General features: G+C 44.6%; 1 protein-coding gene across 4 annotated transcripts; it reads right to left on the bottom strand.

Annotated features, from left to right (window-relative positions):
• Positions 1-124: 124 nt before the first annotated feature.
• Positions 125-24,159, bottom strand: Btnl9 (butyrophilin like 9). Of its 4 annotated transcripts, none has more exons than XM_076936960.1 (10): positions 23,940-24,159; positions 17,861-17,986; positions 15,630-15,977; positions 13,737-14,018; positions 11,207-11,335; positions 10,408-10,440; positions 9,021-9,041; positions 8,801-8,827; positions 5,071-5,097; positions 125-3,908 (listed from the first exon to the last, which is right to left on the bottom strand). In XM_076936960.1, the coding sequence occupies exons 2-10, from the start codon at positions 17,964-17,966 to the stop codon at positions 3,247-3,249; spliced, it is 1,635 nt and encodes a 544-aa protein (XP_076793075.1). In that variant the 5' UTR covers positions 17,967-17,986; positions 23,940-24,159; the 3' UTR covers positions 125-3,246. The 4 variants fall into 4 exon arrangements, with proteins under 4 accessions (XP_076793075.1, XP_076793077.1, XP_076793076.1 ...); XM_076936962.1 differs by having other exon boundaries at positions 23,945-24,159; XM_076936961.1 differs by lacking the exon at positions 23,940-24,159 and adding an exon at positions 21,867-22,620.
• Between the last annotated feature and the right edge of the window lie 1,454 nt (positions 24,160-25,613).

Here is a 25,613-nt window from a genome sequence, read left to right as displayed (position 1 = left end):
GAGGGAGGTACTCAGAGCCTTCACGTGTACACAGACAAACCAACACACACACATACACACAAGCACATGGGCCTCCAAAACATTTGCACCATAAAAATTTATGACATCATAACATTGGATAGTATGAATAAGTTTATTTTGTATAGTAACAAACAGGTAGCCTCCAACCTCTAGGCTGCATAGTAAGAGCCTATCTCACTAACACCAACAAGGCACCTTTCCCCCTCCCTAATACTACAAAGAGGCACTTAAAATATTAACAGTCACCAAACACGTCTCCACCAGAGACTAGCATTGAACTTTTAGGTCTGTTCTATTTTGGTTTGTATGTTTTTTTTCCAACACAACTCTTTCTAGGCTTATATTTTTCAAAATCTACTTTAATAAGGTTACTTAAATGCTTTAACCTCCCTTCTAGCCCACCACCCACCAAAGGTAGTGAAAAAGAAGGTTAATAGGGCAAAGGAGGTTGTGGATCTGTTTAGAAATAGTTCTTTGGAGAAATTCCAGTCTGTGTTGTCACACTGATTATCATCAGTTCATTTCACACAAATTAGCCGCAGTAGCTCGATCCACTTGCAAAAATCATTCATAAAGCAGCAGTGGCAGGTTGATGCAGAAGAAACCTCAAGGCTCTGCCAACCTGCTGGAGTCTGCAGAAGTGGCAAGAAGCCACAGGAACACCACCAGAAGTTCTTTGGTGTGTTACTCTCTGCAAAGTCATGACAAATGAAGTTCAGCAAAGAGTGGCAAGGTGAACCAATGCCACACAGCTTTGCCCACTGTCTGTTGGGTTATGTTTATTCCCTTTCCAAACATCACGTGTCCTCTCAAGTATCTGCTCTAAACATCACATGCCCCTTTTCCAGGCAGCTTACAGAAAAACACCATATGTCTGTTCTCAGCAAAACATCCTCCCACATGTCTGCTTCAGAAAAAAAAAAAAAAATCCTCTCATAAGACAGTTTTCAGAAAAGCATCACATGACACAACCGAGTCTCCAAAGAAACCAGAAATTTCCACTTCAGCTTTTTGAATCTCACACACTTGAGCCCCTGTAGATGAGTTAACCAGAGACACTATCAATCACCACCTTTGCTTTCTGGGGCTTGGGGGAGCACCTGAGATTAGTCATTGTGTTTACCTCAAGCATCTCTAAAGCTCTCAACACTTACTTGTGAAGAGTAATATTTCCCTGCATCACCTCGGCATTCACTTGTCAAATCAACACTCACATATTTTCGTATTTTGGGCTCCTATTCATTTTCTTTTGACCTAAGGTCTTGACTCATCCTTGAAAATGTAAATGTCATCATGTGGCTTATCTTGCAGATTATCATTACAATCATACTCTCTCCTTTTTTCTTCTCCTTTTTTTTCCTAAAGGAAGCCCAAGGACAATTTTATCAGAGTTTACAGCAAACTGGTTCAAAAGAGATGAAAACTCTGGTATGCATAAAGAAGAGATGAAGAAAACACCATGACTTTTAAGTTAGGCATAGAGCAAAAATAAGAGACAACATCTTAAGAAAGAAAAAAGCACTCCCCAAGAATGTAAGGATGCTGGTGAGCTGAGGAAAGAGACTGAAGCCAGAAAGAGTCTGAAGTCCTTTCCCCTATGTAAAAATATATTTGTTTTGTTGTTGTTGTTTATACGTCTCTCATAACATTACATCCTGACTGTAGTTTCCTCTCTCCTCTCCTCCCAGCCCCCACTCACCTCCCCTCTCCTTCAGATCCACTCCTCCATTTCAGAAAAGGGCAGGCCTCCCAAGGATATCAACCAAACATGGCAAAATAAGATGCCATAAGACCAGGCACATCCCTTCATGTCAAGGCTGGGCAAGGTAACCCAGTAGGAGGAAAAGGGTCCCAAAAGCAGGCAAGAGAGTCAGAGACAGCCACTGAACACCAAGCTACACAACCGTAAAATACAGCAGAGGACCTAGGTCAGACCCCTGTGGTCTCCCTGATCCTCCCTTCAGTCTCTGAGGGCCCCTATGAGCCCTGCTTAGTTGATTCTCTGGGCTGTGTTCTTACAGTGTCCTTGTCCTTGACCCCTCTGGCTTCAACAAACCTTCCTCCCCCTCTTCCAGGGGACTTCCTGTGCTTCCCCTAAAGTTCAGCTGCATCTCTGCATCTGCTCCTATCAGTTGCTAGATGGAACCTCTCTAGTGACTATGCTAGGCGCCAGTCTACAAGTATTATTAAGAATCATTTCATAAATTTTTTATTTCTCAGTCATATTTCTATTTCTACTATTTTAAGAAGTATGTAAGGTTGTTTCTAACGACTGTGGCGCTATCTTGCTCTTCAATAGACTGCCTGGTGGTTTCTTGTTTGGTTGGCTGTTTGGTTGATTGGTTGGTTTTTGTCTATACCAATTATTTCCTTGATGTAAAGCTAATAGCTTCTTCATTCCACCCTTCCCATTCTCTTTTAGATAGGCTTCAGTTGATTTTTTTAAGCTTCTCTTTAAAAAAAAAGAAAAAGAAAGTGCTAGCATTGACTAACACTTTATTTTTAAAGTATTAGCGTTTGGGTTTTAGCAATTGCCTGGTACTGCACTATTTTATTTTTTTTCATTTTATGAGATTATAACAAAATTACATAATTTCTTCCTTCCTTTCCCTCCTCACAAATTCTCCCATATATCTATCCTGCTCATTCTGTGTACTTGTATGTATGTTTTGGGGGCATTATTGCATTCTTGTCATCTTTATCCTATTCCTCCTGGGTTGGGGATCTAATGCACTTCCCTGGGGGAAGTGTCGGTGAAGTTGAAGATGTGTTCGATCCCTCAGGTTAGACAAGCACTCTACCATGGACCCCACTGCAGCCACATCACTGCCATTACTGATTTCCATGTACAAATTGCCACATATATGATCAACAAAGTCACTATAAGCTATATTCATATCTGAGCTATAGGTGAACTCATTGCTTATGAGATGTCATTAGTTCTAGAATTTTGCAGAATACACAAAATTTCACACACACACACACACACACACACACACACACACACCATACAGAACTGTAGACAAATTAGTGGATAATTCTGGTTTCTTTCCCATCTCTTACACTGCACACTTCAGAATCCTGCTATATACACAAACGATCTCTCATTTGCCTATTTAAAGAGTATTATATACATGCGTCTGTAGAGGCCCTCTCTCTGTCCTTTTTCTGCTGACACCCTGCATGCTTTGACTGCAGGAGGAGAGCAAAGCGCTGTCCAGGAGTTCAGGACAATGCTTGGCCTTGAGGCCATGGCAATGCCTCATTACCAGCCCAGGCCAGGTCCAAGGGCTCATAGGGCTGTAGCCAGTTGTCACTGTCGTTCTCTTCAATGACCTGTGGCCCTCTAATCGGCAAAGAACAGATGGTCATAGGATCCGGGTGTTCGCTGCCATCATGGGCTCGGGGCCTGAAGTAGGCACGGAGCGCCCCGGAGAAAGTGTCGGTGAAGCTGAAGATGTGCGAGCCATCGGACACATTGAAGAAGGACAGCTTGCCCGCCTCGTAGTCCAGCAGGACACCGATCCTCCGAGGAGGCACGCGTACCGCCAGTGCCACGCGATGTGGGTCCAGCACGAAGTACTCACAGCGGTTCCACAGCCCCATCACCCAGTAGCCTGCGGCCGGGCTCAGGCGCGCGGGCCCCGAGCGCTCCACCGACTCCAGACAAGCGCCCAGGAACCAGCGGCTGCGCCGACCCACGTGCACCTCCCAGTAGTGGCGGCCGCTGGAGAAGCGCTCCCTACTCAGCACGCAGGTCTGCTCCGAGAACCGCTGCGGATCATAGGCTGCAGTACTGGGCACCCCCAGGCGGGAGGACACGCTCTTGCCATTGTTGGAGACCTCCAGGCTAGGGTGCGCTGTGGCGGGATCTAAGGACACGTCCACTGAGCAGAAGCTTCAGGTTAGTACCTGGTGAAGAAGATTCAGAAACCTCCCCCTTTTCTCCCTCCCTTTCTCTCCCTTCCACTCCCTTGCTTTCTCCTCTCCTCTTCTCTCATTCGCCCTCTCCTCTACTCCTCAGAAAACTTCTAGTTTCTCAAGTTGGAACAAGTGGTGGAATCATACTTCTTCCCACCCACTAACTCTATCAAACATCCCGCTTCCAAGAGCATCATGCAGATCACTCCTGACGCCAACTCCTTTCCTGAATCCCATTCTCAGGTTCCAAATGAGGAAGGTTCTTGAGTAGATTCGTGAGGATGGAGCCAAGCCTTGAGCAACTAGGAGACAGGTATCTGCCGGCTTCTGTGTCCTCTGGTTCTATCGCCCAGTCTGAACATCAATGCTGTGCCTCTGCTTTACAGCAATTTTAGGGCTCTTAAAACTACAGGAACGCCGGGCGGTGGTGGCGCACGCCTTTAATCCCAGCACTTGGGAGGCAGAGGTAGGCGGATTTCTGAGTTAGAGGCTAGCCTGGTCTACAGAGTGAGTTCCAGGACAGCCAGGGCTACACAGAGAAACCCTGTCTCGAAAAAAAAACCAAAAAACCAAAAAAAACAAAAAAACAAAAACAAAAACAAAACAAAACAAAACAAAAAACTACAGGAAACCTCTGAGATCATCCAGTGACCTACACTTCAACACCTATGCCCCCAAACACATCCACTTGATGGCTGAGAGAAACTGGAGGGTACCAACCCACCAATTTCTTGATACAAGAAATAGCCCCTATATAGCCCAGGTTGACCTTGATTCATGATCACGATTAAGATCATGATCTTGACCTCAGCCTCTCAAGCATGCTAGGATTTCCTGTGTGTGTCATCATGACTGCCTTCGGAGCCCTTCTCTGAAATGATCTGAGAGGTTCCTTCCAGAGTCTGTTTTTTTTTTCTGCAAAAGACCCCAGAAGCAACCTTCCTGTCGTGGAGCATGTGTGCGCATGTGAATGTATGCAGTGTGTTGTATTATAACGTGTTCATTTCCAGGATATGGGCTTGATTCCTGGAAAAGCCCTTCCTGTAAAGTCAGTTCCCTCTGCATCCCTTCTGTGCAAACCCCAACCCAACCTGTCACCAGTCACATCTGGTAGCTTCAGATACTTACCTGCATATTGCTGGGCTGCTCTCCACTCTGAAACCAAAGAGAAAGGAGAAAGGACTCAGAGAGCTCAGCCAGCAACTTTGGAACCCTTTACTTATTCAGGAGCTGTCCACAAATTAAATGGCCTCATCTCCTCCTCTGGATTGGACTGGGCAAGGGTTTAAACAGTGCTAGGTTCTCCCAAAGTGTTGTACAGCCTCAAGCTACATTGAGAAGATGCAGCAGGATCAAGGAACCTGGGTACCTTAAAGCATGGAAATGAAACCTATCTGCCTGCCCAAGCCCAGTCCTGGAGGTCCTGCTGAGCTGGACTCTGTCTTAAAATGTCTTCTAAATGCCCAATCTTCCCTCTGCAAAGAGTTGATCCAAAACAATAGGAGACTTTTTTTTTTTTTCAGAGAACTGGGGGAGCCTCAATCAGAACAGCCAGTGGAACTTTAAAGATACACAGCTGTTACATGGAATAGCTTAGTTCTAGCAAAATGCCGACTCAATGTTGGTTTGCTTATGAATTAAAAAACATTCATCTAAATCAACTTGAGGATTTTTAAGGGTTCATCAGCTTTAAAAGGGAAGTAGATATGGGGAAGGAACACTTGAACTTCCGGATGCTATCAAGGTCATAATAGTGATAACAAGAAGGGAAGGAGAGCCCTTGGACAAGTCTATCTGGACTGAACATACACTGAGGTTGAAACCTTACCTCAGTGGGGAGATTATGGCTGCTGAACTAAATGGCATAAAGAAGACCCATTCACTGCACACACACAAATCAGTGGACCCACTCTTACCTCATACCCACAGTGTGAGAAATTCTGTAGGATTGATGACACATGAAACATGCCATTGCAGTTTGGATACGAAACATTCTCCAATGGCTTAGTCCTCAGCTCTTCACTATGTGGAATCTTTAAGAAGGACAGTCAAGATGAAAGTCTTCTGACCATCCAGGGGGTATTGAGACTCTGGCCTTTCCTTCTTTTCTTTTTGCTTCCTGCCCTACTATGTAGCAAGCACCTTTCTCTGCCTCACATTCCCTACGCCCTGCTGCAATGTGCTGCCTTGCCACAGGCCCAAGTGACCATGGGATCACCTTTGAAACTGTGATCCCAAGTAAACCTTTGCTCACTGCAAGTTTACTATATCAGGTGTTATGTGACACTACTAGAAGGTGAGGAATAGACTCTACATTAATAAGAGAAATTATAAGACAGTATCATTGTGGCATCCTCAGCAAAGGTCTTTAACAAAGTTTCAGGAGCATAAGCCATAAGGTACAAGTTTTGATTAGTTAAACTTTATCAAAAGTACTGTTCTCGCCAGGCAGTGGTAGCGCACCCCTTTAATCCCATCACTTGGGAGGCAGAGGCAGGCGGATTTCTGAGTTCGAGGCCAGTCTGGTCTACAGAGTGAGTTCCAGGACAGCCAGGGCTATACAGAGAAACCCCGTCTCAAAAAACCAAAAGGAAAAAAAAGTAATGTTCTCTCTTTAATAAAGGGAACATGAACAAGACTAACAGCAAATGACACAATAGCAAAAGGAATCCATGTTGTTTAATATCAAAATATATATATACATATATATTATCACACACACACACACACACCCCACATACAGAAATCCTCAAAACCTTAGCATCCAGAGAGGAGGTACTATTAAAAGAATGAGAAAGCATTTATCTCTATGGACCAGCAAACTTAGAGAGCTAGCTCACACAGGATACAGGTGTACAGAGCCTCACCATTGTTGATGGCAGGAAGATGGCTTTCTGGGAAACCTTTGTCTAGTCAGCATCCTAATCTCCCTTCCTGGTTATACTTCCTAGAAAAACAGGGTGATAGGACAACACACTTTTGGCTTACTCAGTGTGGTTTGCAGTGGTGTGCAGTGAGAATCAGCAAGAAGAAAGAGACCTAGCATACACGAGATGGATATTTAAACAGTGATACATGTATGAAACAAGGGACAGACAGCATGAGGCTATGAATGATGTTTACACAAAAACTATAATGCATGTGACAAAGTAGAAACCCAGATTTACAAGAATGTATACAAAATAAAATATACATTAGACTGTTGGCCTTATGGAGGGAATATAAGCCCTTACAGTATTGTCAGGTTCCAAGAAATTCCTTTTCCCAAAGTCTGGCATTTAGGCAAAAGCCAGCATTCCCTCTGGGACTTAAGATGATAATTTGTACTTGCTAACAGGAGTCATTTTTCTTATATGTGGCAAAAGTGACATATAGCTCCTCCATTTACCTATGCCTGTAGTATCTATTAGCATATCAAGGTCTATGCTACCCTCTAGGGTCCCTCAATCCTAGCTGACATACTTTGCCTGCTACCCTAAACCTCTCCAGCTTCTGTCCCTTGCATTGTTCAGACATTTTGGCTATACACTTAGATCCCTTCTTGATTTTACTGTTGGCTCTGCTCCTGGACCTCTCTTCTTCCATTTGCCCTCTCTCCTATTCCTTCTTTCTTCTCTTCCTCTCTTGCTCTCCACCCCTGCCCCTTTCCTCTCATTGTTCAGTTCAATGTTCTGGATCCATTCAGTTTGGATTCTTTTAGTTGCCTCTGGCTGTACTCTCCCTCGTGTATACAATAAAAAACCTTCTCCTCAACCATTCCTAGGAGTGGCCGTGTCCTTGGTCTCACTGAGTTATGAAGAGAAGCATTTAAACATATAGTAACATGTCTACTCTAGATCCACAGGAAATTCGAGGATTAGCATCAGAAATTCAGGTGACTGTGGTGTGTAACTGTTAGGTTTCAAACCAGGAACAAATGATTTCAGTTAGATGGCTGAGGTGCCTATCTAACATATCAAAATGGACCTGGCCTCCAGGCTCTCCCAGCATCCCTGAGTTCCTACCTGTTACAGGGTATAGCTGGCATCCCCCACTCCCTACCCCAAACTTCTCTAGGTAAGAGAAAAAGGCTTGGCTGCCCTTCCCCCAGCTGCCCTTCCTTATATAAAATCCAGCCATTTTGGTACCCAGTTCTCTTTTGGGCCTCCTGGCTACTACACCTGGTTTGCTTTCCTCCTCTCTCTTTTTCTTTTCCCTCAGGGCATATCCACTCTGGACTCTTCCTTTTATCTATAATAAACTTCTTCCTACACCATTCCTAGGACCATCCATGTCTTGTCTTTTTTTTTATTTATTTGTTTTTTCATTCAGTAACCAGGATTAAAAACAATGTTCTTCCACAGGTAGCCTTGGGACAATACATATAAATATACAAGTGAAACGTGGGTCTGATCTATACCAAGCACAATATGCACACAACACGGAATGCACAGGAGAGACGATGAAAGCACCAGAGTGTGATGTTGCCAAGTAGAGGGTAGCTGGCTAGTGATAGTTTGACCTACATTTTTGGTTTGTTTGCTTGCTTACTCGTGTTACTTTATAACGGTGTGGAAGCCATAGGTATTCATTAGAAACTGCATAGAGTTTCCATCATTTCTTAGACTGTTGATAGGTGGTGTGTTAACTCTATGGAGATATGGGGAAGCCACAGTGAGTCAGAGCCTAACCCAGCTGCGTGATCAGAAGGTACCCGTCCAAAACTCCTGCCCTGGGCCATTCATCTGTGATGTTTGGTAGACATATCAAATCCCTTTCCAACTTAGGACATTTTCAGTGGGTTTAGAAAGATATGAGTCCATCATGGAAGTCAGGGAGCCTAGTGAGAAACAGTAGGAGAGAAAGCAACTTTACTCACCAGCCTGGCCTTCGGACCTTCTCCAGTCTGAAGCAGCAAAGGAAAGGGGGGATTACAAAGTCAGGACACCATATTTTTTGCCATAGTGACCCAATTCCTCCTTCCCTCGCCACCCCTGCAGCCAGCACAGTTCCAGCCTGGTTGTCATACTTCCTTGGAAGAGGATAGTAGGGAGCAATAGGGGACAGAAAGGGATGGTTCTGGGGTGGAGGACACTTACCAAGCTCTGTCTGAAGTTTCTCTGCAAGCAAAACAGAAAAGCGTCAACTTTCTGATGAAAACACATTCCTCTCAGGTCACTTCTCTCTGCAACTCTACCCTTGATGCCAATTGCCCTGTGGGAGGCTCATCCCCAGCGCTCCAGGGCCTTTAGCCCATCTTCATTTCAGAGGAAGAAATCAACAGACACTGGGCTTGGGAGAACAACAGGCTTGGTTCTAAAGGGTTTCTCCCCTAGGTTCCAGTTGGGTGGAGCGGAGTTTATTCTTTCTAAAACCAGAAGATGTTCTTGGTGTTTGTATGGTTGGGGGGCGGGGGAGGGCGGTTAGGGCCAGAAGCACATGAATAAGCTTAGGCACAGAGCACAACCTATGTCTCTTGGAGTCATTTGCTGAATAGTTCATTTAAAGATAAGAAGGACATGATAATTCGTTTTTCCTGGCTAGGTGTAAAGGATCTGACTCTGTCTCTAGAATATGGTCCTCCGGTCTCTCCGTTTTCTGTACTCTTTAAAAACAATCAGTATACTGATTCAGACTGGGATCTTGATGAGTCATCGCAATGGGTTTTTGTTTGTTTTGTGTTTTGGTTTTGGTAGGATTGGGTAGGCAGTGAGACCCAAGGCACTCAGGTTCCTCACCTTCCTAAGTACAGCCCTCCGCTACACCACACCCCTTGATGGTTTTAAGTTGGTATGTTCCAATGAGAGGAAAAGTAATTTGCCAGAGTGTTCCCATTTTAGTGTATGTTTAAGGGTCATTCTTCACAGTGGCATTTGGGTTAGAAAAGAAAGGTCAATCGATGGTCGATTCCAGGAAGGAGGAAAGTTGGGGGAAGGAAACACTCCAGCCGTGTGTGCTCAGAGGTTCTTCTATTGAATGAACCCTGAAGCTGAGACCCACAGGCAGCCCATCTCAGTCTGACTAAGGGAGGTGAGGCAGGCAAAGATGGGTGGAGAACCAGATGGATGTCATCTTCTCTCCCTCAAAGGAGCCTAGTCACTTTGACTGCCCTTTTCTGCTTCAGGGGTGGCCAGATAAACATACTTGTCCTATATATAACCTGCCCTCTGTTGAGGAACCCAGAACTTACCCAACCGCACAAAGGGATAGAGGATGCTCTCAGACATCCTCTGTCTGAGATGGGGAACGACCAGACAGGACAGACTATGAACAGGGGGATCTCACTCCCCCAAGGTATGCAGACTCAGCCCTGTGCATCTGGGAGCCAGCCTGGGTGCCTGGACACAGACACCTTGAGCAAACGCAGTCCTTCCTTCTCTCTGCTCTGCTAGTCCTAGATGCCCCCCCCCCCAAGACTGAGGTCTTGTCTTGGAAACTTGGGCCCTGCTCAGGATGTGGGGATAGAGGGTACCACCTCCAACTTACCTCTGTCCTTCTCTTCCCACTTCACCCGCTTTTCTGAAAGAAGGAATGGGAGAAGCTGAGTAGTGTGCGCTAGCGTGTTTTTTTTTTTTTTTTTTTTTTTTTTTTTTTTTTTTTTCAAGCTCTCCTTCCAGATTGGGTCGCCTTGTCCCTCCAGACCTCCCCAACCCCTCTCCCTCCGCTTCCCTATTGAGAGGCTGGCAGTTAGATTCCCTGGTGGGTAGACAGTGAGAGGGACCATAATATAAAGGTGGCAAATTTCCAAGAAAGCCAGCTTCTTTCTCAACCTCCTGACTTGAGACAAAAATCCTGACAGTTTTTGTCTTCCACCAGCAGGACCCCTGCGGGTGGACTGGCTCTACACGTTCAAGGACACCTCACAAAACCTTTGTGGACCAGTCAACCATCCCATCTGTCCTCAAACCAACCCACCATAGGGGAGGGGAGGAAGATTCTTCAGAGGATTTAAAAGCCACGGTCCTCGGGGAAGGGACAGGATTTTTTCGGCTTCTTGGGTGTCCCCTCTCCCCACCCTTAGGTCATTTTCCCAAGGGTCGTTTTCCCTGTTGCATGTGTGTGCTTCCCCATCCCAATAAGAAAACGGCTGCCTGTTTAAACTGTTGATTCTGTTTGTGATGCTTGAGGTTCCCCTGCTGCTTCCTCTTCTGTTTCAAATACCGCTCCCCCCACCCCCCATCTCTGTCTTTTAGTTCTTCAACTGGCAGGGAAAACAAACCCGGTCAGACCCCTACCTAGACTGTATCATTATGGAGCAAAACCAGCTCCAGGGCCTGACTCATACCTTGGAAGCGCCGCTGCTTGTAAAAATACCACAGTGCCAGCATAGTGAGTACAATCAGGCTGAGCGGCAGGATCACCAGGGTTCCCACAAACGCTTTCTTCCAGGGGGACGTTCTGGGTAGGAACACATCTGGAAAACGTGCCACGTGGTGTTAGTTGTCTCGACTTAGGGTCTACTAACCACTGAAGCGAGACAATCTTGGACTTCACATCATGATGTCTGGAGTGACTTTGGGGTAGCCAGTTACACCTTTAGTGGGATCCTCTGTAGCCAGGTATGAACCGAACATGAACGCAGCTGTGCAGCCTTCACTCCAGATAGGATCGGGTGTAATGGCAGAACTCATTAGTGTGGGGGAAGGTAGGCTGTGAGTTGAGGATAAAGAACACGTCCTGGCTGGAGGGATGTTACAGCAGCCTGATGGCGCTGTGTTTTTGCCTGCACCCAAATGGACTGCTCTATCCCAGTTATTAGCATGTTCAGGTCTGAGTAATAATTTACATAGGTCCCCTGTGATGACTAAAGAGACTTGATATGGAGCCAGGGGTCCCTTAAGTGCCATTGACCTTTTACTCCGCAATGCCTGGGAGGTGCTAGTGGCATACAGGTGAGATGAGAAGAGGAAAATGGGCTCTAGGATATTAACAGCGGCCGTTGCTTCTGTACCCCTTGCTTATCACTGTGGGAAAGGGATGCAATGGTCTTTTTACTATTTAGAGAAAAAGTCAGAAACAATTGAGGGAAGTAAGCCAGTTTGCCTGCCCAGCTGTGGATTGTGTGGATAGCTGTAACACACACCTTTCTGACGTCTGCCTTTGAAAACCCCACGTAAATCCCCCTTCCACACAGCATGCTCTTTGGCTCTAAGGCTGTCAATTCATTTAATCTGAATTTGAATTGAATCTAAGTCTCTGGTTTCTCCCAGTGGGTTAAGATGACACGGAACTGGTATGCCCTTCACCTCCTTACCACTTATAACTGGGGGACCACAACCCCACTTTTCCAGTTCTGATCCTACACTTGAAGGAGTCCAGCATCCAAAGTGTTTCAACATGGCTGGGGAATCTACAGGTTGCCACTGGCTTCCTGGCATTTGTCTCAGTTCTCAAACCACTGGAAGAATCTCCAACAAAGCCAACAGCTGCTTAGCCACAGTAGCAAGCCAAGCAAGCCCTGTGTTGGTTTAAATGAAAATGGCTCCATAACACCAACCCAACCTCAAAACCTTTAATCTACAATTTGTCCTGCCTACAAGATGTGCTGTGGTAAAGGTGGTGCAGAAATTGGTGGAGTGGCCGACCAATGACTGGTCCAGCTTGAGACTCATGCCATGAGAGGGAGCACATGCCTGACACTATCTGGAGAGCCAGGAACCAGAGGCTGGATAGCCCAGACACCTAGAATAGAAGCAAACATGACCAACAAAGAAAAAAAAAAAGTCCATGAAATGATCCCTAATGATATTCGTAGACTGGAACCTAGCATAATTGTCATCAGAGAGGCTCCACCAGCAACTGAGGGATGGAGAGAGGGGGTATGGGAGTAGAGGAGTGGGGAAACTGCAGTTGGGTTATAATATATGAAATAAGAATAGGTCGGGCGATGGTGGTGCACGCCTTTAATCCCAGCACTTGGGAGGCAGAGGCAGGCGGATTTCTGAGTTAGAGGTCAGCCTGGTCTACAGAGTGAGTTCCAGGACAGCCAGGGCTACACAGAGAAACCCTGTCTTGAAAAATAAAAAATAATAAAAAAAAAAGATTAAAAGAATAAATAAAAAGCAATTTAAAAAAAAATAAACTGGCCCTCACAGGCTCATAGAGAGTGGCATTACTGAGGTGTGACTTTTTGAAGGAACTGTGTCACTGAGGGTGAGCTTCAAGATTTCAGAAGCTCAAGCCAATCCCAGTCTCTCTCTCTCTCTCTCTCTCTCTCTCTCTCTCTCTCTCTCTCTCTCTCTCTTCCTTTCCAGATGTAGAACTCCCAGGGACCTTTTCAAAACCTGGGTTCCACCATGATTCCTGCCATGATGATATGGACGAAACCTCAGGAACTGTAAGCCTGACCCAATTAAATGTTTTTCTTTATAAGAGCTGTCATGCTCATGGTGTCTTCTCACAGCAATAAAACCCTAACCAAGACAGTCCCCAAAGGTAGGGTGCAGTTTGGTGCTGTCTATACCCCAGGGAAGCTCCCAGAGTAGCCAGGGACGAAGATAAAACCAGAGCATAACTTTGAAGAAACATGTGTCAGCTTTAAAATTTTGTGTTCGTGTGATCTAATTATTCAAAGGTAATGATTTATTACAGATAAATATTTTTAACCTTTAGTATAGTAAACTGAGGCAGAGATTGCTTCAGGGTTAAGAGCCCTGAATGCTCGCTCTTCCAGGATGTTATAGGAGAAATAGACCTTATACCAGGAGCTATACTCCTTCCCCTAAACCATGCATTATTGTATAGATGACCTCTGGGCCAATCAACATGGAGCTTTTGATGGTTAGAAAGACAAGTGTGAGCTAGTGCCTACTGACCTGCAATCTGGATCACGAACTCTTTCTTCTGGGGCAGCAAGGGGTTCTGGATTATGCAAGACACATTGCTATGAGCCCCTCCTCTGACAATCACAGATGTCTCCAAACTGAACAGGCCCTGGGCATTCTGTGTGATGGCTTCAGACTCTGGAGAAAGGCACTGACCCTGGTGGCCTCTCCACTGAACGTTTGGCTTGGGGTACCAGCCACTGGAAGTGCATTTGAGCTGAATGCCTTCTCCATTGAAGCCCTCGAGGGACATGTGTGGGTCTGAGCCCAATCCTGGGAAAGCAGAAGTGAGAAAAATCAGGCTCACCATACATAAAGTTCCTGCCACCGTTCACCATCTGAGGTCGGTCACCATAAGATGTCAGGAATTATGACTGCTCTTATCACATATGTGAGCTTGCACCCTTCCAACTCTGAACTGCCAAAGGCAGTTTAGATTAGGTAGGGACATTAGGAAATATTCAGGGGGGAGGGGCTATGTGTATTTAGTTATATTGTGCAAGAAATGTTCCCACTACAATGAAGAACCGCTTCACCCAGAACTCCAGTAGATTATCCTCTGTTAATTCTCACTAGATCTCAAGTGCCTACAATATATGCAATCCTTTCACAATCAAATAGAACTAGCTCTGTTATCTGGCAAGCTATTATTTGTCATTTAACTATTAAATTATATGCTAGGGGTCAAACCCAGCTCTCGTTCATGTAGGTAAACCTCCTATCACTGAGCTCTATCCCCAGCCATATATTTTGCACTTGCAAAATATTAATATATGTGTGTATATATATGTGTGTGCACTGAAATATATATATATATCTTGATCTATGTATATATACAAGTATGTTATACATATACATATATAATCTTGAGTCCTTTTTGTTGGTGGTACATATATGATTTCAAGGCTGACCACTCTGCATGTATGTAACAATAATACTCAAAAAAAAAAAGAGGCTACCAACTTGAGAGTGAGGGACATGGGAGGAGGGGTTTGAGGGAGGGTATCTAGAAAGGGTTTTCGGGAGAAAAGAAGAGGAGAAAGGGATGTAATTCTACTTCAATCAAAAACAACAAAAGATTAATATTATTTAAGTACTAATGATATATAAAATACATATCAATATCAAGAAAACCCCAGGCCTTTCTTCATCATTTTAATTTCTTATGTCTCACTACTCAGGTAATCAATTAATTTCTGTTAGCTTCTAGCTTGTATTTCTTAACAAGTCTTTCTACAAATTTCCCTATTAATTGTGTTCAAAAAAATATACCTCCTCAAATTTCTTTGTTCTTTTCTCCCCTCTTGTTAATGGATTCTAGGAATCACTGCATATCTGTTCATTGAGACGCAACAGGCTCTGGGCATTCTGGATGGTGGCAAGGAGCTTGTTTTTCAAGCTTCAGAATGCAGATGGTGCCGATGGACCATCTTCAGCTCCAGTGTGTTGATATTTAGGACGCTTCGATGCTCTTGGAATTCTATGTAATGCTACGAATACTGATATTACACAAATGCCTATTATATCTTTATGTCACTTTGATTCACCTTGTCATTGTGGACTAAAACTATCTTTCCAGCTATTTTTTTATAAGTCATTCAGTATTTTTATGAACTCTTTTCCTTTTTATTTGCTGTATATGGATTTATTGGGTTAGTTTTTAAATCTTTTTTAAAGCCACCTCACCCACAACTCCTGGTACTGGGGATCGAAGCACAGCCTATGTGTGCTGGGCAGGCACTGGACCTCTGAAGTGTCTCTTCATGCCACACTCAACGTTTTAACACATTGTGTTTGTTGTTTGTTTTCGATCCGACATTCTCTCTGCAATTCCAACTCGATCCTTTTCTCTGTCTTCTGCTCCTGGCTGGCTTATGAACGTACCTGCTACTTCCAGCTCCCACGTGGCTTCACCAGAGAAGTTGTGGGAAAGAAAGCGGCACCCATATCGTCCCTCGTCGGAGGGAAACACGCTGAGGATGTTCAGGTTCACGCTGCCCTCGGCAATGTCATAAGCTTCAAATAAGGTCCTGTTTCGGAACTGTGCCATCTGCAGGCTGGAGCGGCCCTGCAGCTCCTGATACAGGTACACCACGTTGGAGACTTGGGTCCGGAACCAGCGAATTTCCATGTGCTCTGCGTCCTGGTATGATGACAAGCGACACGGGAACTCCACCGCTTCCCCGACGCGGGCCAAAATGGGATCTTCAGGGCCCAGCACCCAGACCTCATCTAGGACAACAATCCAAAACAATGGCCAATATCAACCCATTTCAAACATATTTTTTGTTGTTGTTGTTAAATCACTTCCCTTTGTAGATAAGAAATCTTCAGTAAACCATTCAAATAACAAAGATGAGATGCTTTCCCGAGAACAATTTGTGTGCTTTCCTGGAGAAGAAATTGTCATGAAGAAAGCCAATTAAAATACCTATCTATGTACACACTTTACAACCAGATGTGCTGCGCAGGGCTGGAGTAGTTATTGGTTTGAATCAATCAGGAGTAGATGCTATTTGGGGTGCTATGTAAATATGGCCAGGGGAGCATGCCAAATGCAATGTCTGTGACTAACAAAATTTATGCCTATCATATGGAATTGCTGATTTGTGTAAGTGCACCGAGAAAAAGGATCTTGAAAGAGGGAAACCATTTAGCTGATGGTGGTGCTTTCTGGGCAGTGAGACTGGAAAGCCTTATTTTATTCATGTCTTAGTAGAGTTTTCATCATCCTGATAAACATCGTGATCAAAAGCAACCTGAGAAGGAAAGGTCTTGTGTTACAGGTAAGTCAAGGCAGGAACTCAAGGCAAGGCCCTGGAGGCAAGAACTGAAGCAAAAACCATAGAGGAGTGTGCCTACTGTCTGTTCTTCACGGAGTCTGCAGCCTGCTTTCTTATGCCCAGGATGTATAAGCAAAGGATGGGCTGAGCTTTTCTATATTAACCACTAATTTTAAATGCCTCAGGCTTGCATGCAAGTCAACCATAGAGACATTTTTCTCAAGTATGATCCCCACTGCTCAGATATCTCTGACTTGTGTCAAACTGACAATAAACTAGCCAGGGCAGGCAGTCTTCACAGCATTTATCAATAGAGTACATATGTGCAGCTTCTGTGTATTTGGGTATTTAAATGCCTACTGAACTCTGCTGTTGAGAGACCTGTTGTAATCTTTCATTTTCTGGTGCTTCCAGGTGGTCTCTCTGCTATCCTCGGGTTGGCTTCCTCCTATCCAGCTAACACTTCTTCCCCAAACTCATACATCCTACATCTCCTTCCTCATCCTTCAATTTGCCTGTGGATCAAGTTTCTTGCTCTGTGTCATTTTGGAATAAAAAAAATTTTTTTTTACCTCCTGGATGACTCCCAGACAATCTAATCACCTTCCTACCAGGTTCTCTCTCCAGAGTCTCGTCAACTGTCCTTCTCACACAGCTGAGATCCCCCTGTCTCTGTTTCTCTGTCTCTCTGGCTCTCTGGCTCTCTGGCTGTCTCTCTTGGTGTCTCTGTCTTTCTCTTTCTTTCTCTATCTCTCTCCCTGCTCTCCATTTATCTTCCACCTATTATCTTCTCAGGGAACATATATTTTTGCAAGGCTTTCCAGGAAAGAGAATTGCTCTTATCTGTGCTTGTTTGCTCCAAGGACGTATATATGAGAAACGGGCTGGCTAACTGATGAAAGAGCATCAAGTGGTACGGCTCTAACAACTGGTATAGAAGCAGTGAATGGTGCTATATAACTGTACTGGTTGGTATGTAACTGTACTGCTTGCTATATAACTGTACTGGTTGTTATATGTTCCAGTCCTGAGGAGGCTGAGGCCAGGGGATTGAGATTTCCAGGCCAGCCTAGGCTGCATAGCAAGAACCTGTTTCAAAAGCAAAACAACAAAAGTTACAAAACAAATGAAAACAAATGAACCAACCAACCGAATAACAACAAAATCCAAAACCCTGCATGGGAATCTTTTTGCATTTTAGCAATTAGTATGGTCTGGTGCTGTGTTATGGGGGCCCACTCCTAGGGGGCACCCAGTAGAGATCAGGGCAGAGTTTGGTTGCTCATTTTCTACCTGGGTGGGCTGACTATTGCTGCAGATCAAATACACTACCTGAGTTCACCTCCCACAGCTGAAGGAAGAGAAGGTAGGTGAAGAAGACGCTGAGGCACAAAGGCATTTGCTTCAGAAACCCCAGAAATACTGAGAAGTCTGTCATCTGTCAGCAGTGAGGGCCACCTAGAAAATAATAAACATGCTGGATAATGTGGGCAGTGACCCTTCACACGGAGGGTCCGAGATCTGCTGCTAAGTTATTTTTATTCTTTTATTTATTGTTATTTTATTATTAGCTAATTCTGGAGTTCCATATCAGGCCCATATCTTCTTTTAAACCATGACAGGATGTAAGAACTGCTTCTAATTTTATCAGGCGATGCTGTTACCATTGGGCTTGTTGGAACTCATGGTGCTGTGACAGGGCTGAAGGGTCCCAGGGGAAGCCAAGTATTGTTTAGACTCAGGAATGGAGCCATACATTGTGTAGGGGCTCAGTGTCACCCTCCTCTGGGTTAGTGACACTCTGGAGAGTGGAAAATCTAGGAAGAATCTCAAATGCAGCTTTATCTCCCTTCCCCCCCACCACAGACCGCTAGTGCACACGTTTCTTTGCCCTGGAACATCAGGTCCATAAAACAGGAAGAGAGAGCTGGTTTTTTTTTTCCAAAGCAGATTATATATGGTGGGTGTCTGCCAACTTTTGGGACATTCTGGGTCAATTTCATCTATTCAGATCTTCTCGATAAACATGTTTATCACATGTTTAGGCCCAGCTGATGGAGGGATACCATCTGGCAATCCCTTCTCCATCCCGTGGTCCAGAAAATTTAGACTTCTCTAGCTCTAAGTCACTGTTGCACTCTGTGTTAGCATCTAAGTGTAGCAGCCAGTGAGTCTGATGTGATCGATGCATCTCGGGGTGCACAGTCTCTCCACATCACTTCTTTATTTAGCTGTAGGACTTAAGGCAGCAGATTTTGTAGCTGGGTGGACCTCAATCTTTGTGCTTGATCAATGGAAGGAAAAAGTTTAAGCCTCCTATGGGTTGACAAGATGCTGTTTAAATTGCATGTGATGGTGTACACATAAAATCACAGCATGCAAAAGGCTGAAGCAAGGGGATCATGAGTGTATATATTTCTATATTTAAGACTCTGTCTTAAATATAGAAATAAGGAAATGCTCCAGATATAAAAGTCACCATCTTCTTCTCTCTCCACTTTCAAAACATCATTTTGCCACTTTCTTCCAGACATGGTTCATCACATCATGAAAGTTCCTCTGGGCAGGGAATATCCATTAGACTTTTACTCTCTAGTCCAACTCACACTTCTACTCTGTCTTTGCCACCATATTCGCCATTATTTGGTGACCCTTGCATAGCCTTTGCTTCTGTTAAGCCCTAGCTACACGAACCACAAAAAAACATAGACAAAGATGTAGGATTGCACAGTAGGAGAGCCGTCGGAGGGGATGTGGGAAGGTTGATGAGGGCTTCTCAGGGTGACCTTTGGGCTAGAAGGCCCCAGACTGGTAGGAACACAACATGGAATTCGGGGAGCAATGGTCTAAGAAATGAACGTACCACATCTTGGGGCTTTGGAGCTCAGACTTAGGAGTTGCAGAGAGAAGGCAGAGGAGCAAGTGGGAACCACTCCATTAGTGTTTCAGATGGGCTCTTTAGAGAGAGGAGGGCTCAGTCCCCTCTGGAGCCAACCTGTCTGTTTTGATGGCCAGAACGCACTGAGATTAGTTATGCGGTAACTAACAAGACCAGAGGTCCTGGGCAGAGATGAAATCTCTGAAAGGACAGTAAGATCCCTTGTCCATTGTGGCTGATGACAGAAGTGTGAATGTGAGTGTCAGTGACAGCCCTGCCAAGTGGCAGCAAGGCATCTGAAGCCACACTGACTCTGCGTGTGTCACTCACCTTGTCTTCCCTTCCCTTTTGTGCCTTAGTCTTATGGGCCAGACACAGCTCAGAGACCCAAGAGAGCAAAGCTACACAGGGCAACATCACCACCCAGACAGCACCTTGCAAATCAAGGACTGGGGCATATGCAGTGGTACATCTGGATGAGCTACGATGTGGGGACTTAGTCAACTGTGTTAAGTGGTAGCTCTGGTCAGCCTAGAGAGACAGTTTGTTCTTTGCCAGGGGGCAAGTAAGTGAAGTGGTAGCTCTAGTTAGACTAGAAGGTTAGTTTATTCTTCCCCAAAGGGCAAGTAAATGGGGTGGTGTGTTCCAGAATTGCTAGAGGGCCCACAGTTTTCTGTAGTCATTTCTCTGTTGTGATATATACATGTGATTGTCATCATTGAAGCTATGGGGGAAAATGTTAAAATATAAGGTGAACACACACACACACACACACACACACACACTGAGGTAGAAGCTTCACTCTATCACCTCTAGCTGTGTGTGACAGTGTCCCACATGCCTCAGTTTTCCTACTTGTAATTTGGGCTTGCCTCTTCACAGACAGGAGTCACAGGTACTTTGTGTCTGTTCAGTATTCAGGGGGTATCTATTAGATAGCCTTTAATTGGAAACCAGTAGTCTGGAAACTTCCTGAAGGGACTAGAAGAGAGTACACACACACACACACACACACACACAACTCATATATATGTCCACAGCAATAAACATAAATTAAGCGCTTATTTATCAAACACTCGCATATACCATCAGTATTATTACTACTTTTACCAATAAGCCCAAATTATAGGTAGGTAAGCTGAGGCACATGGGACACCTTCACACACAACTAGAGGTGGCAGAGTGAAATCTACCTCAGCTGTCATTTACAGCACTTGTTTTCTCTTCTCCAGCCTCTCTCCATCTGTGTTGTGTCAGGACTGGCTGCTGGTTTCATTCACATCAATAACTCAAAACCATAATGCTGTTAGGAAGCCCCCAGCCTCAAGCAGTGCCATGCCCACCTGCACTAAAGAAGAAACTAGGCCAAAAGCTATTCAGCTACAAGACCAATCAACCAATGAATTTAAATTTTACTGCCAAAGAAAAAGAAAGAAAACTTAAACCAAAGTGTCCCCAAGACTTTGCCACTAGCCTCTTAGGCAAGAGTCATGGGACTTCAGTGTCTGTTCAATGCTCAGGGGTATATGCTGGAAAGCCTGGAAGTGCAAGCTTGGAAAGTTCCTGAAGGGACTAGAAGAGAGTTTCCTAAAGTGACTGTGTGCCAGACCCCACGCTACTCCCCACCGCTGCCTCAAGGTCTCCTTTCTACCTTCCTGCAGTTTCCCCCAAGGAGAAACACTTTCTAGTTTCCACCGTTTACACCAAGGTTTCTGTGGACTCCAGAGTCTGATCCAGGTGGAGAAGTTTGGATGGAGAAAGGAGGAAGCTAGAAATGCTTAGTTGGGGTTGGGGGTTGGGGGGATGGAGACCTCAGTGAAGAGGTCTCAGACCTAGCTAAGTTGTCCTGGTGAAGACCATGCTCTCTCTGTGATCCCCTGTGATGCTCCTTCTGAAGGCATGAAGAATAAAGAGTTCGTGCACACTGTAGTACTGAAGCCCGTTTCTCACTCCTGCTGTTTTGCACTGTTCTTTTGCAAACGGCAATTGGTATGTTTCATCTTGCTGCTACCCTCATAAGCTCCAAAGGGCAAATGAGACTTGTTCAGTTCCTTCCCCTTTCCCACTCCAGTGCCCTCTACTGCCTGCTAGCCTACACTAGTGTGATTTTAGTTGGTCTATAAGAGGATTTCCATCCTCATAATCTCTAAGGGTTGAGTCACTTTATGAAGGGAGTCTCCAAAGAATGAACTCTTTTTAAGCAGGGGAAAAGGATGCATCGGAACCTTGCCTCCTCAGAGGGGCCAGCCCGAATGGGCATTTCCTCTAAGACACCCAAAATACCCCCCACAAAACCACCAGAATTGGGTGATAAGAGTTTCCATCTAAGATATGCTTCCCCTAGGGTCTCTTTCTGTCTTTTTCTGCTTTCTGTTTCTAGAACGTTCATACAGGTGTTGCAAAGGAACCACATACCTTTCAGGTAACAGCAGAAGATCCAAGTGGCAGAGGGATGCTCACCTTTCTCTAAAGGGGGTGATTATGAAGTATTCGTTCCTGATGCTAAGATGTTTTAGATGTGGGCTGGCGGCTGAGGTCAGGAAGGGGATGCAGCTCACTGGTGACAGAATTACTCACTCACCTTCCACCTTAGGATATAAACTACTGGTTTTGCCCTTTGTTATAAAAACCAAGATAGATAGAACAAAACAAGGAAGTCTCCGTCACATCCCGTCCCCATGGAAAAAAAAATCTCAAGCTGAGTTCCCATAGAAAATGTCCCACCAGTGTCTTAAAAAGAGGCCAAAGGTGCCTGGGAACTTTATTGGAACAGACTGCATCTGCAAGGGCTAAGATTAGAAAAAGAATACCCAAGCTGGCCACCCAGGATTTCTGGATAGATCAAGCTGGATATTCAGGCAAGCTGGGTGGTGGTCCAAGGCCAGCCCCTCTTGCTTCCCCAGTCACATTGAAACAGACTGCAATCTCCATTAGAAGTTAGGAAGTGCTTGTGCCCAGCTCCTACTTAGCCCATCATATCCCTCTGTGCAAGGAAACACCGGCACGGAAATCGCCTGGGAACATTGCCACAAGCAGACTTACATCAGCGCTCATACAGCTTGGAAACAGTGGGGTATAAGCACTTCTCTGGTGAAGCTGCACTCTACACAGAGCTGAATGGAATAGAGAGAGGCTGCTGGAGGTGGAGAATCCACTACTCTCTTGAGTTTGTCATATGCAGTGTGTCCTTCCTCTTCAAGTCTCTCCACCTCACCCCTTACCCCTCACTCTTGCTTTCCCAGTCCTCTCTGCACTCTCACCTCCTAATCTCCCACCAAGCAGGGAGGCAAAGCAGTCCATTACACTCTCTGTCCATGAGCGTGACATCCTATAGACCTCTTTCCTATCAATCAGCACTCTTTCCCAAGATCCTGTTCCAAATTCCTGCCTCTGATGAATGGACTTGACCTCTTCCCATGTGCACATCTCTTTCTTCTCAGTCTTCATACAGGGGGTCTCTGAGACCATCACAGCCAGCAGAGAACCTAGAGGCCAAGGTTGAATGCATTGCCTTCATGGCTAGTATAACTAATACAGGCAAGCATAAAATAATTATAATAACAGTTAACAGAGGACCAAGGAAAGGGGAAAGCCATCTGAACATGATGGGTATTCAGAGGGCACTTGAAAGATTTTACCTCTTTATGCAAATCATGAATTTGACCTTCTGTAATATGAGAGAAATCTAAAACATTAAAGCAACACATGTCAGGAAAATGTTGACAACCAAAATTATGCTTCAGCAACAAATTACCTATAGTGGCTCTATTTTATAAAACCGGGGCTCTCAATTCAACCATCTCTGGGTTAATTTCTGCTAACATTTTTGCTATAATATTAATAGTTTTACTACTAATTATATAATACAGTAATTATACAGGCCACTCTCTTTGTATTCCAGTAATCATTCCTGGGATTGATAATAAGAAAGCTGCTGTGGATGCAACCATTACAGGGTCCAATAGATGCAAAGAATCATCACAACTTGGGGGAGGTCTCTTAATTATATTGATCAATTGTAAAGATTTACTGAAAAAATGAATGTAATGTGGCTTAACTCACATAACACCATTTAACTCACAGGAAGGGCAGTGTATGTAGAATATTCTCTCTCTCTCTCTCTCTCTCTCTCTCTCTCTCTCTCTCCCTCTCTCTCTCTCTCCCTCCCTCCCTCTCCCTCCTTCCCTCCCTCTCCCTCCCTCCCTCCCTCTCTCTCTCTCTCTCTCCCTCCCTCTCCCTCTCCCTCTCCTTCTCTCTCTTTCTCTTAAACACACACACACAGACACTGTCGTGAGCACTTATTCCCCTAGACTGCCAGTTGGTTCTGACAGGAGGTGCCCTTGGGGTAGACAATAAGGCAACGAGCAGCCATCAGACTGGTTTTCTAATGCTTTAATTCCACACTCGGGGTCACACACAATTGTTGTGGTTGAGGAGCGGACCTCCTCTTCCACTATCACACACAGACAAAAGAATGTAACTGCTGTGGCTAATATTCCTAACAGAAGGATAGATAACATGTCATTACAAGACCTGACCAGCGCGTCTCAGGTTCGGGCTCCGACGTCTCGGGATCACCTCTTTGCATTCAGCGAGTCTTGCTCCGATGGCTTGGGGCAGTTCTCTGGGTCCACTGATGATCAGTTGGTGGTTTGTATCTCGTTCATTCACTCGTCGGGCTGAGTGGAGTCCAGACCGGCGTGGAGTTCACAGGCAGGTCATTTTGGACCGACTTTCCTTCTCTGGTCAGAGTTCTTATACTCTATCCTACCCTTATCTATCCTTAACACTTTACTGCAAACGTCATACTTCTTAATCTATACGCAGGGCTCCTCTGCTGGTTATCTCCTCCCAGCCTTGGCTGGGCTGGTCTTATCTCTTATCCTGGATGTCAGCTGCTTCTCCTAGCTGCTTCTAGCCTGGCTGTCAGTAGCTGCCTTCCATGTTCACTACATTCCACCCTCTGACACCTGAAATGACATCAACATAAAAGGTGTCACAACTGAGGTCACAGCCTGGGGGGTTACAGAGTCTATCGGCGCAGGCTACTTGTAATGTGTGCTAGTGGTTTGCGCATTTTCCTAGGTATTTTCTGTTTCCTAGTTTTAAGCCATGTTCTATAAATTTCATACCAAGTTACATAAGCTGCGTATTCTAACAATAAATCTTCAAGTAATGGTCTCATAAGCATTCTCACACAAAAGCTTTGCAAATTTCCAGGGGTGTAATTCCCCTGGCTATTATTTCTGCCATACCAATATCCGTATAGCAGGTTTTTTGCTCCAAAGGGATCATGTCTAATGAAATTCTTACACAATTCATAATGCGGATAGTTTCCTTTGCATATATAGCAACTTATCAAACTAGCTAATACATGAAGCATTCTGTCTACTGGGTGTCTATGTATTAATTCCATAGGATGATTCAAGAAATGATTCATCAACAATATCAATCTATCCTCAGTATTATCACATGCCAAGTACAAAGTGGTGTATTTGCTCTTGCAGAAATGGCAGGACTCGACTCCGATGTGACCTTCGGTGATTCCCATTCAATATAGGAGATCTCTCAGCACGTCCCAGTGTCTCATGTAATGGTAGCACAGGGTTATTTTTACCCCTTGGGTTTGCATCAGGTCACACCTTCGTCCTGACAAATTTCCGCTTCTTCTTGGCATAATTATTTCTATTTCTGAAACACATGACAGTTTTGAACGCAGTATATGCTATTCCAATCATCACTGTTATCCACATTGCTTCTTTCAGCCAGTGCCACCAATTATATATTGGTGTACAGATGAAATCTAACTGTACTAGTCTTGCTATGTAGTCCCAAAAACTACAGTGCTGCATCTTTTGGTTCCAATCCTTGTGTATGTAAGTATTAATTCTAATGAGACCTACTAAATTATGTGTTTCTATCATACTCCTTCTCAAGCTTGCTTGAGTTTTCTTGATCTGCTTATCAATGGAGCTTAATTGCTTCTCATTGAATTCAGATATTTCCTGTAGTTTTTGTGTTGCTTGTACAAATTTTTCATAATGCTCCTTTTCTAGGTTCTCCAAAAATACTGTTGGCATTTGGTATAAATGTGAGTATTGTATGGATATCTTTGTCACATATGTTGTATTATCTACATGTAATACTGAGCAGTTGTGTACCATCCAACATCCTGGAGTCATTATAAATGAGGTGTTGGTACCATTT

This window comes from Arvicanthis niloticus, chromosome 6, assembly GCF_011762505.2.
Source record: "Arvicanthis niloticus isolate mArvNil1 chromosome 6, mArvNil1.pat.X, whole genome shotgun sequence".
Classification (NCBI taxonomy): domain Eukaryota; kingdom Metazoa; phylum Chordata; class Mammalia; order Rodentia; family Muridae; genus Arvicanthis; species Arvicanthis niloticus.
This window is presented reverse-complemented; position numbering and strand designations above follow the sequence as displayed.